At 41.4% G+C, this 11,408-nt stretch overlaps 1 protein-coding gene across 7 annotated transcripts in view; it reads left to right on the top strand.

The window, feature by feature from the left end:
* The first annotated feature begins 6 nt into the window (after positions 1 to 6).
* Positions 7 to 11,408, top strand: part of ZNF330 (zinc finger protein 330) — an 18,358-nt gene continuing 6,956 nt past the window's right edge. For 2 of the 7 annotated variants that reach the window (XR_775400.1, XM_010583597.1), the window contains exons 1-8: positions 7 to 127; positions 1,751 to 2,000; positions 5,157 to 5,286; positions 5,561 to 5,580; positions 5,700 to 5,770; positions 7,976 to 8,055; positions 9,389 to 9,515; positions 10,275 to 10,379. Coding sequence is in view for 6 of the 7 variants with exons in the window: in XM_010583597.1 (XP_010581899.1) it covers positions 5,167 to 5,286; positions 5,561 to 5,580; positions 5,700 to 5,770; positions 7,976 to 8,055; positions 9,389 to 9,515; positions 10,275 to 10,379 (523 nt within the window). In the remaining variant the exon portion in view is untranslated. Of the gene's footprint in view, positions 128 to 162; positions 175 to 1,750; positions 2,001 to 5,156; positions 5,287 to 5,560; positions 5,581 to 5,699; positions 5,771 to 7,975; positions 8,056 to 9,388; positions 9,516 to 10,274; positions 10,380 to 11,408 lie in introns of those variants that run through there. The other 5 variants (XM_010583598.1, XM_010583599.1, XM_010583602.1 and 2 more) reach the window with 5 other exon arrangements.

Below are 11,408 nucleotides of genomic sequence, written 5' to 3'. Positions count from 1 at the left end.
CCCCCGCGCCGCTTCCCCGTTTGAGCAAGCGAAGCGGTCGCTGGCTTCCCGCGGCATAAAGTGCCGAGAACTACAGAGCGCGGCGATCCAGGTTGGAAACGTGTCACGACACGGTTTGGGGGCCTAGGTAAAAAAAAAAAAAAACAAACAAACAAAAACCAAACTAAAAATAAGGTAAAATACTGAATACGTGCGCTTTCCGAAAAGCTAGCCTGCTGTTGGCGTTCCGCCTAACAGCCTCAAATCGGGTCGTGAGGGCGCGTCGGCCTCACGCTCGGCAGCCGTTACCGGGGGGATCAACCGTTACCCGGGGGGGGGCGTTGCCCAGCCGGCGATCCCACCGGGAGCGAGGTGCGTTTCTAGAGGAGGGGATCGGGCAGAGAGGAAAGCTCCTCAGGCGTGGGCCCTCACGGCAGCACAGCAGCCCCCCAGGCGCTGAGGTGGCAGAGTGCTGTCGGTCACCGTGTTGCTAAAAAGTGGGGTAAGTCGTTGAAATGGCAGTGCCTTGGAAATGATTGCGTTGTTAGAAGGAATCACGGACTGGAACGGCATAAGTACGACATACTGCTAATGAGATTTGGTTGGTTTTGGGTTTTTTAATAGTGTAGTCTCGTATAACGCTTGCAAAGTGGTAAAACGGATTTTGTTGAATTCTGAATGGCATCAGATGTGACCCAGGAAATTTACCGTGATTCCTCTTTTGATGAATATGCATAAGGTAGAAGCTATTTGATGGTCAAATAGAAGAAGTCTTGAAATATGGAAAGCCTCTTTTGGGTCTTAGTATTTGCGTGGCATGACAAGAGTAACCCGACGGTTCCCCTGCCCCCCAAATGAATAGCTTCTTACAGCTGTTCGTTATATTTGTGACAGCAGGGTGGTTAGCGTATCACATAAGACAAGATAATATGACGCAAGGGAATGTCGTGCTTAACACAGAAGATCCGGAAATCTGCTGGTGCAATCTGCTTTCCTGTCTGGTGCAAACTTAGTGTGTGTCTTTGGGACCTGATCAAGGACAACCTTCAAGAGGGAGAAAAGACAGCATAGGAGTGGTACGACCTCAACAGAATTTAGATGCCAGACACTTTTTATGTATTTTACATAGCGCAACCATCGGTTAAAATACACAAGCAGCTTTGGAGCTGTGGTGGGAACTCTGCTGTCTTTGCCTGTGTTTACCTTACCAAATACTGCAGCACCTGAGGAACAGCAGGTGAAACTTTTACAGAATGAAACATGCGGTGCTGGGGACCCAGTACTCACACAACATATTTTAGGGCTTTTCCTTTGAACTACTGCTCGCTTCATACACAGCCTCCCGATATCTGAACTCTGTGCTTTCTGTGCCACAGCATCAGCCATTAAGCTGGAAAGTCACGCTCGCTCCTGCTGCTGCTCCAACCCAATCAGTCTGGAGCATTTTGCTCCCGAGTAGAAAACTTCAAATGAAGAAAAACCCCATATGCAGAACTGCTCCCAGTTCGGGAGCTCGGACACTCTGTAGGGCAGCACGGTCATACCTCCTGGGGCTGAGGAGGGAACCAGGCATGGCCCTACTGTGTCCTGGGCAAGTTCTCTTACAACAGCATCGTAGATGAAAAGGAGGGTGCTAGCATGGCTGTAAGTCTCTGCCTTCAGCAAAAAGACTCTGTTTAAGCAAAAGATTGACGCTGTCTTTCTGGCAGGTAGATCTTAAGTGAGTAGCTCACTGTAGGCATTTTCTTGATAACTCGACCTCTTGTTTTAGGTCCTCCAGAGGCACTTTTCTGTCCCATGCACCATCCAGGAGAGCTGGACTGCAGACAGATTCCACTGGGTCTTTGCTGTCTGAGCATTTGGTAACAGTGTTATGGTGCCTAAACACATTTTTGGGTCTTCATCAACCTCGGATTACAGAAGCGTTGCCAAAAGTGGAGGTGGAACACACTGCAGAGGCATTTTAAATACTGATTAGTGCTTTTAAAAGGTGCAATACTCTGATTTGAAAGGAATTGCAGGTAAACAAAGTTTTTGCTATCATAATTTCTGGCATCATAACACTATTAAGCTCTAGACAGAAAATTTAAAGATGGTAAGTTCCCTAAAAATTTAGAACTCAGGGCAAAGATGACAAACATCTTAAGTGGAAGCTCAGAGGGAAAGAGTGATAGAATACTGATCTGTAAGATGTTGTTACTTGTTGGGTGGTGTCTGAAAGCCTGGATTGACTTGATAGCTTTGTTAAAATGACCTGACATTGCAGTTTTGTTGTTATTTAGTTTAGTGCAACTTTCTAAAAACTACCATCTTAAAGATTTCTCATAATCTGTGTCCTCAGTAGTCATTGAGACAGTGTTTTTGATGAAAACAGTTTGTCATTTTCGTGCTTTTGATTATGAGGTAACGTGAAGAAGTCAAGGTATAAATACTAACCATTAGATTCTGTTGTTAAATCAGCATTTAAGCAGTTTGAAAATTAGCGCGCAACCTCATATTGGACTCCCAGTGTCAGAAATGTCATGCTTTAGAATAATGACAGTTGCCAGCAGGCAGCTCAGCAATACGATTTTGACTACAAAATATGACACTAATACAATTTAAACATGGTGCAAAATGCTACAGGGTGAGAAAACTGATTTATGTGTGCTATCAAAAACAGATTTTAGTATTTGGTCAGGACAATATATTTCTTTGTTCGGGAAAGTTAGAATTGTTGGGTTTATTTTATAAGACCTTTTGAACGAAGACACTAATTTTTCTTCCAAGTTTAAGCTGCTACAATTCACTGCCTGCCGATGCTGCAGCTCTCCTTACAGATGCCAGCATGCATGTCTACATGTCTGCTTGGAGTTAGGGATGAGGCTGGGGAGAGCAGGTACCTCCCATTTCCTCAGTGGCCCTGGTAGCCACCGACAGACCTACTGGAATCAGCGGAACCTTGCCTGGTGTGCTGGTTTGGGCTGGGGTAGAGTTACTTTTCTTCACAGTAGCTAGTATGGGGCCGTGTTTTGGATTTGTGCTGGAAACAGTGTTGATAACACAGGGATGTTTTAGTTACTGCTGAGCAGTGCTCACACAGAGCCAAGGGCTTTTCTGCTCCTCACCCCACCCCACCAGCGAACAGGCGGGGGGGGCACAAGGAGTGGGGAAGGGACACAGCCGGGACAGCTGACCCCAACTGGGCAAAGGGATATTCCAGGCCATATGACGTCATGCTCAGCATATAAACTGGGGGAAGAAGAAGGAGGTGGGGGGACGTTTGGAGTGATGAAATTTGTCTTCCCAAGTAACCGTTAGGCGTGATGGACCCTGCTTTCCTGGAGATGGCTGAACACCTGCCTGCCGATGGGAAGTGGTGAATGAATTCCTTGTTGTGCTTTGCTTGCGTGTGTGGCTTTTGCTTTACCTATTAAGCTGTCTTTATCTCAGCCCATGAGTTTTCTCACTTTTACTTTTCCCATTCTCTCTCCCATCCCACTGGGGAGGAGTGAGTGAGTGGCTTTGTGGGGCTTGGTTGCTAGCTGGGGTTAAACCACAACACCTGGGCAGAGCTGTTCCATCATGTGGGCCAGTTTCTGCCAACCCCCAAAGTCTGTAGCAATTTTCTTCAAATTCCATAAGTAGAGATTGAGATTTTAAGATGACACTTGTGTCTCAGTTATCAATTGTTTGAAAGTATATTTCTGCAGTTACAGAAATCAGAGGCAGAGCAAGGAGCACTCTTAGGTGTACTTGTAGCTAAAAGAACTGTGGGGAGTTGTACAGTGCAAAATATGTTGGGGCAACTTCCTAGAGAAGCCAGTTTTTCAAAACAGAAGCCCTGTTGTGAGGTACCAAAATAAGAGCTAAACACTTCCAAAAATTCAGCCATCTTGTTGTCTGCAAGGAAGTATGGTTTGGCAGCTACAGCATGAAGCAGTGTGTCCACCTGGGCCATGGAGTTGGAAGTGTTTTTTTTAGAACTATGTTTAATAATGCAATTTTTTATGTCAGTGGAGAGGTCCTTGCTTCTTCTTTAGCTGCTTTCTTATTCCCATGGTTGCTAAGCAAATATCCCTGCTGTCCCTTTCACTGTCATCCCCTATCAAATTGTGCTAATCTGGGCCTTGGGTGTGCTTGTTGGTTTGGGTGTTTTGGTTTTGTTTTTAACCTGTATCTGATTTAGAATGTGACACCAAGAACAGTTACAGGAGCAGAAATGAGGGGATGATAACATGGAGCATAAGGAAGGGTGTCTATCTTAAGTGCCTGTGTTGATGAGAGAAATTCTAACGTCAGACCACGCCTTTAATCTCTCAGTTGCCCATTTCATGAAGTCAGGATAATACTTGCCTAATGTATTATAAACACAGAGTAAACTAAGCATATGTGAGTACCGCACAGTTCATTGTGGACGTGACGAAAGCAGTGGTCTGGTTGATTGCCTGATGGTCTCACCACTGTATTGCATTGGTTCCCTCCTAGAATGTTAAAATAGACACATGCGTTGAACCAGATGGAATTAAATTAGCGTAAACCCTTCTTGGGAAACAGTGGTGTCTTCAAAGCAATGCATGCTCGTCTCTTCCATTATTGCTAATGTGCTAGAATGATAAGTAAGCAGTACAAACATTCCTTTGTCATAGCTATTAAATCTATATAACGACACTTTGTTTTCTAAGCTTTCATGGAGTGTGAAATTTGCATTTTTGCAGTATACCATGATTCGCTTACCTGAAAAACGCTTTTTAACTGATTGAAGTAGTTAATGAGCATGGGAAGAGAGAGAAGCAAAAGAGAAAATGAGCTGAATATTGCCCTTGTTAAATAGACAAGGCAAACCAAAACCAGAGGCCCATCACAAACCTACAAAACAGTGGGGTTGGGTTTTTTAAGGCAAAACACTTAAGATAAAAGTTAAGATAAAGATAGTTAAGCGCAAAATTTAAGACAGCAAAGTCCTTTCCAGATCACAAGATTCTTCATGGTTCATCACATGACTCTTCCTAAGGGACTGGTCCCTTATTCTACATTTGAAAAGAAACTTTCAGGAAAGGAAGTTAGTGGAAATTAAGCACATTTAACATGGAAACTCCAAGATCCAGTTTTAGTGCTGGATGTGTCATGTGTATCCATGTATTTACATACATAGTTTTGTGTGCATTCATTACATAACATTTTTTTCCCTCCCACAGATAGTGAAAAATGCCTAAAAAGAAGACTGGTGCTCGTAAGAAAGCTGAGAACCGTCGTGAACGTGAAAAGCAGATAAGGGCTTCAAGAGGCAACATAGATTTAGCCAAACATCCTTGTAATGCTTCAATGGTAAAATAATCTGAAGTATTTTATACTACAATACTTGATTTTGAATTATGTAAAACCAGTGGTAATACATTGACTGTATTTAATGCCACTGGAATGTCATTCTTCCTACCATCCTTCCTTTATATTAAGTTAGATTTTCATCAGAGGTATAATGCTTGAATAAAAAGTTTGATTCCTAATCAGAACCTAATTCAGAGTCCCTGTGGGGTCTGTAAATTTTGTATATTTTACCTGGAATAAAAATAATTACTGGTATTTTATTTCTTCTCTTTAGGAATGTGATAAGTGCCAAAGGTAAGTATTTTTCACCTTCTAAAACCAGTAGTTTAATATTAATTGGTTTCAAACATTTTACAGGTTTTTTTTAATGCTTGCTTTCTGTTTGGTTTTTTTTTTTCTCTCCATGTGCCTAGACGACAGAAGAATAGAGCTTTTTGCTACTTCTGTAACTCTGTTCAGAAATTACCCATTTGTGCACAATGTGGTAAGTAGAAATAATGAACAAAAACATGCTATTCTCAGTTCCATTTGTGGTGTTAAACTCTCAGCAGTTAGAGTACCTTTGTCTTAAAGTACCTTTGTGATTTTTGGAGCACGTTCTTTTAAATCTGTGATGAATATCCTCCTTGAGAAGAGATCTTACTTGATTATGCACTAATGCGTATGCCTCTGACCAGCAGAGGTTTCCAAGTCTGGGTCATGGCCTTGTCTTCAGTATTTGGTCTTCAGAAGAACTTGTCTCACTGCCTTTTAGGATTGAGAACACCTGACTATTTCCCTAGATTGAACGTGTGGAGTATTGTTTCATAACAGCAGCAAAGTTAAAAATGCTCTGACTGCCAGCAAGGCGCCAATAAATACTGATTTTTAGGGGTGATGTAATTTCTGATCAGTTTAATATCAATTAAAGCAACAGTACATTACTCACCTTGCATGGTTTTGTAATGTAATATGCTGCTCATATTATTTATATCTGCTAGAGGGCTGATGCTTTGAAATCAGAAGAGAAGGACTCTTAGTGACAGAACTCTGCTCTGAATCAGGCTCAAATGCCCCCCCCCCTTTTTTTTTAAACAGCTGCTTGCTTGCAGGGGGTGTTGATAATTGTTTCATATTTTGAGGTGAATTTTGTTGTTTTACTGTTTCAACACATCCTTGCAGATTTTCAGTTTTTCATTAAGCAATTTGGCTGTTTTGTAGTTTGACTCCCAGAGCTGCTGACATCTGTAGCTTCCAGTGCCTTTGTTGGGACCTGCAGATACTGAACATTTCTGGAAGCCAGGCTGTTAGTGTGCAATTTCAGTGTGTCAGCCTTCATAAGTCTTCTATCATCATGCAGTGAAGTACTGAAAACATGTTGTCTATCTTATAGTATATTACACATCTGAAGCTGACTCCTGTGTGTTGAATTTATCTTAATCTGCAGTACATTTCTGGAGGAAAAGCATTTCTAATAACAACCACAAAATCATATTGAGTCCCAAGGTTTTCCAAGACAAAGACCATTAGAGCTATTTGGTGCTTAATCAAGCATTGGGGACAGCCCCTGTAAACCAACAGCGTCTTTCTTAGAGAAGTCCCTGAGGGATGTGAGCAAGGTAGCTGTATTGCAGTTCTCCAGACCCAGTAATACCCCCACCACCTCTCATTGCCCAGCTCAGCCCACCACTGGTCCTTCCTCACCCTCCAAGTGCCATTAGGTGTCTGAGGTGTGATTTAATACAAAACTCTGCTGATACTGCATACTGGGATTTAATTACATTTTCAGAGTAGAATTTGGTTTTGTCAGCTCTTGAATGGGTTTGCAGGGAGCACCCTTTTGTTGGTTTCTCTAAGCAGGCAATAATGGAGACACCAAAGGGGTCTGTGGCAGGACAGCTTAAATCAGTGATAAAACTCCATTGCAGTAGCCTGGACTAACTACAATATTTTTTCTTTTTGCTTGTATAACTGCATACAGAGCATGGATCTTTCTGGTAGAGCTATTTATGTCAGAGGCAAGGAGTAGGAGAAAGTTGTCACCCTAACTGCTTGCTTATGTCAGAATGACTTTTAAGTGCAGACTGTAGCTTTTTCTCCCACCCATCCCCTGCATTTAAAGGGAATTATTTTGTCTAGGAAGTAATCTCTTACATGGTTTTTAAAAAAAAAAAAACCCAAACCCCCAACAATCGCCAAAAACCCCAAGTATCCAAATACCTGCAAGTAATTAAATCATCAGGTGCACAAGTTTTTTTGTTTGTTTGTGGTTTTTTTTTCATGGGACCTCAGCTTTACACAAAGCAAATGCTGCTTTTATGGTGGGACAGAACTAGCAGCAGTTTTAAATGCAACTTTTTAAGATGTCATTGCTTGACTTTCACCTTAATTTTGTTCTTTTGTTTGTTTTCACATTTGAAATTCTTGCCAATGCCTCAAACTGTAGAGCAAGACAACACATTGCCTTGTTATCTTAGTACTGGGGCAAAAGATTTTGGCTGAAAGCAGACAATAATCAATTTGATCTAAGGGAGATGTGAGGGTGGGTTGCAGGTTACAGACATTTGCTTACATTGTTTTTACCTGGATTTACAATTAAGCACAGGAGCTTGGTTGAAGTACTGCTCTTATATGAACATTCATTCTAATTTTTTCTTACTTTCATATAGTTTTCTTCTGGTTGCTTGCCTTTTTTTTTTTTTTTAAACAGGAAAAACCAAATGCATGATGAAGTCTTCAGACTGTGTTATAAAACATGCTGGTGTGTACAGCACTGGACTAGCAATGGTGGTATGTATATAAAATTACAGCCTTTTTTGCACTATGAGGTTATTCTATGCAAATCTTTCTGAAAAAAGATAAAATGGATTTATGGAATGATAGTATGTACCATGCCAAGTTGTTTTTTTCTTTTTCTCATTTTACCATCACAAACTGATTTTTCCCTTATACTGGCAACCCAAATTTTGCATTTTTAGATTCAGCTCCTGCAAACTCTGACACATGTCCTGGATGCTAACAGATCCGTGCTGGTGGCAGGCCCTAAGCACATGCATTAACAGCACTGGAAATTACATGCCCCCATAGCCGGTTCCTAGTCTTCATTAAAATCTAGGATCATTCTGTAGAAACCGGTGGACTTCTGTTGCCGTCTTCTCAGTATTGCGGAGACCATCAGTATCACAGAGACAAATCTGTTCCATGACATTAGGGGGAGTTTTGGTTTTTTTAAAAAAAAAAAGTAATTTGGGCTCTTAGCAGAGATAGTCATAGCTTCTGGCCTTTGAATTCTTGTTCTTAGGAGGACAAGTTAGTTACTCCATTCTGGAAAGGAAGGTATGAGATGAGTCTCTGGATTAAATGCTGGATGGACTAAACCTCTGTCCTGGTTCTGCCTCCAGTTGGCAGTCAGCTGTTCTCAGTAACACGGCTGGCCTTTCTAGTCTGAAGTTCCTAAACTCATTCCATGTGTTCACTAATGCAGTATTTTCATCAACAGTTAATTCAGATCCATCATTGTTTTCTTAGTTTTGTGTGCATGTAATGCATGTAGTAGTTTGTCACGTATGGGCTGAGGAGGCTTCTTAAATGCTACAATTAAAGGATAGTTTATATGTAGATCTTGCAATTTAATCAAAAGGAAAGGTAGAATGTCTAATTTATTTCTAATTAGTTATTTGATCTTTGCTCTCTACAGAGCTTGTGTTCTAATACAGCATGCTTTAAAATCCAAATGACTGATTTCAGCTGTAAAAATCTAGTGGCATTTTTCAGGTCATCTTTGAAATTGCATTTTTGCCAGAACATTGTTATCATTTATGGATCTCAGGTTTCAGCTGGAAGACACAATTTTCATGCATAAGATTTAAGATAGGAAATGTAAAAAACAGCAAAGGATAAAACAAAGTTATTTTGCATTATATTTAATCCTGCAGAAGTGAATATCAAACAAGATGAACTGTGGAGCAGCTTGATAGGAATACAGATGCGGTTCATACTCGCTTGCTCAACTGAAGTGAACCCACTGAGAAAATGAATACTTGGATACATTTGGCATTATGGAATAAGAGTCTCTCTCTTGGTATTGCCGAAGTCCCAAGATGATATCTTTCTGTAATTGCAGGGTGCAATCTGTGACTTCTGTGAAGCTTGGGTGTGTCATGGGAGGAAGTGTCTCAGCACACATGCGTGTATCTGTCCTCTCGCAGATGCAGAATGTATTGAGTGCGAAAGAAGTGTCTGGGACCATGGTAGGTTGCTCACACTTAAAAGTAAGAAAATCTAAATGATACTTTTCTCCTCACATTGCTTAAGTTATTGTACCTATATTCTTAACATAGCATTTTTAATCTTCAGTGATTAGTCTTTGCAGTATGTTCATTCAAACCAAGGCATTCTCCCTATTTTAAAAATAGACCTTATGCAGTGGGGAATGTAAACGACCTGCTCAAGAACATACAGGGCTCAACTTGGGGATGGTTATGTAATCTAAAGTATTAACTGTCTTATCAGCTGAGTGCTTCACATAATTAAGCACTGCATCACATTGTCAACACACAATTTTTCTGCCATTCCCACTCCATTCATCTATGCTAGTACAGGTATTTGGATTCCCAATTGCTTAGCAAACCATACTGATCTCCATCTGTGGAATCCTTTAAAGTGTTTATTTCAAGTGTGCATCAGAGGTGAGGGGGTGGGAAGAAAGGAGACTGGATGAGAGAGGATGTGATCCAATTTAAGAAAAATACTTAGTGCCATAGTCAAATTAAAATGAAGAAAAACACTAGACATAATACTTTCTTTATATTTATGCTGTCTTGTATTGTGGCCTATGTGGTATCTTTCATTGTAATAATGGATGGCAGCGTCTAATTTAGGACTTTGTTGAAGCGTTTGTGACAGAAGGGAGAACTGTTCTTCAGTCAAAACTACTGCCTAAATTGTTTGCAGAGCAGAATTTGATGGTATGCCCATTGCTGATTATTTTGCCTTGATAAATCTTTTAGGAGGCAGAATATTTGCCTGTTCTTTTTGCCACAATTTCCTCTGTGAAGATGATCAGTTTGAACATCAAGCCAGCTGCCAAGTTCTGGAAGCAGAGACATTTAAATGTAAGTTAGTTATTCATAGTCCTTTCCCCACAGCTAAACAGACTCTCCAATTGCTTCCTCTATGCTCCAGAATACTCCCCATCACCTTTTCCAAATAGCTTTTACTATGACTGGAGGAGGGGGCCTGTTTCCTATGTGCTTGCTTTTGATACCCAGTTATCTAGACGAGAGCTTTTGTCTCTGACCTTTCTCCATGCCAGATGTACATGGCAGTTGTTTCCCTGCCTCGATCTTACAGGCCACCCATGGGAAGTTGCCTTTGCAGGAGCCAGCAGCCTCTGAAGTTGCAGTGTTGGCAGTGGCCAGGATTGCAGCAAACCTGCTGGAACTGCTGATGCTGCTTTTTTACTCCACAAAGCTCTACAGGCAAGAAGGGGCTCTCTTCCGCTCTTGTGACTGTATGATGAGCTATTTCTAGATACCTGTTCCTCATGGAAAACAGCTGCCCTAAATATACCACATGGGTTAGTCTGGCTAAACTTTCCCAGATTGCTGTGGATGGCCTGTATTTTGGTCAAGGGTTAGCATCTGTTGATTTTGCAGAAGCAGCAAGTGCTGAGGAAGGCCATGACTCAGGAAGCAGTCATTGTCTGATTCAGTGGGACAGGGTGAGCATGGAAGGAAGTAACAAAAATAGTGTTCATCCAGTGCATGAACTCAGTGTTAGTTTCTTCACTGACCAGTGGGCTGTGGACATGCGTGTCAGTAGATGTAGTAAATGTTGATACAAATCCACTTTTACCGAGTAAAGAACAGGTAGCTGAAGACTTTATATCCTTTTGAACTTTAATTGTGTAGGCAAAACCAAAACTGGTATTTGTAAAGAGGATATGATGGCCATGCCCGACTTTGCTAGTCCACTACACATCTCTGGCTAAAACAGGGAAACTTCAACTAAAGTTAAAAAAACATCACCAAACCAAGACTATGCATGTTTAAAATAATCTTTTGTAGAAGTATTTCTTTCCTACCCACCATTAACTACTATGTGGTTTATCCCCCCCCCCCCCCCCCCCCCCCCCCACCACG

The sequence above is a fragment of the Haliaeetus leucocephalus genome, unplaced genomic scaffold (genome assembly GCF_000737465.1).
Source record: "Haliaeetus leucocephalus isolate CR32 unplaced genomic scaffold, Haliaeetus_leucocephalus-4.0 Scaffold924, whole genome shotgun sequence".
Lineage (NCBI taxonomy): Eukaryota > Metazoa > Chordata > Aves > Accipitriformes > Accipitridae > Haliaeetus > Haliaeetus leucocephalus.
Note: the sequence above shows the minus strand (reverse complement) of the source record. Positions and strands in the feature narration are given on the sequence as shown.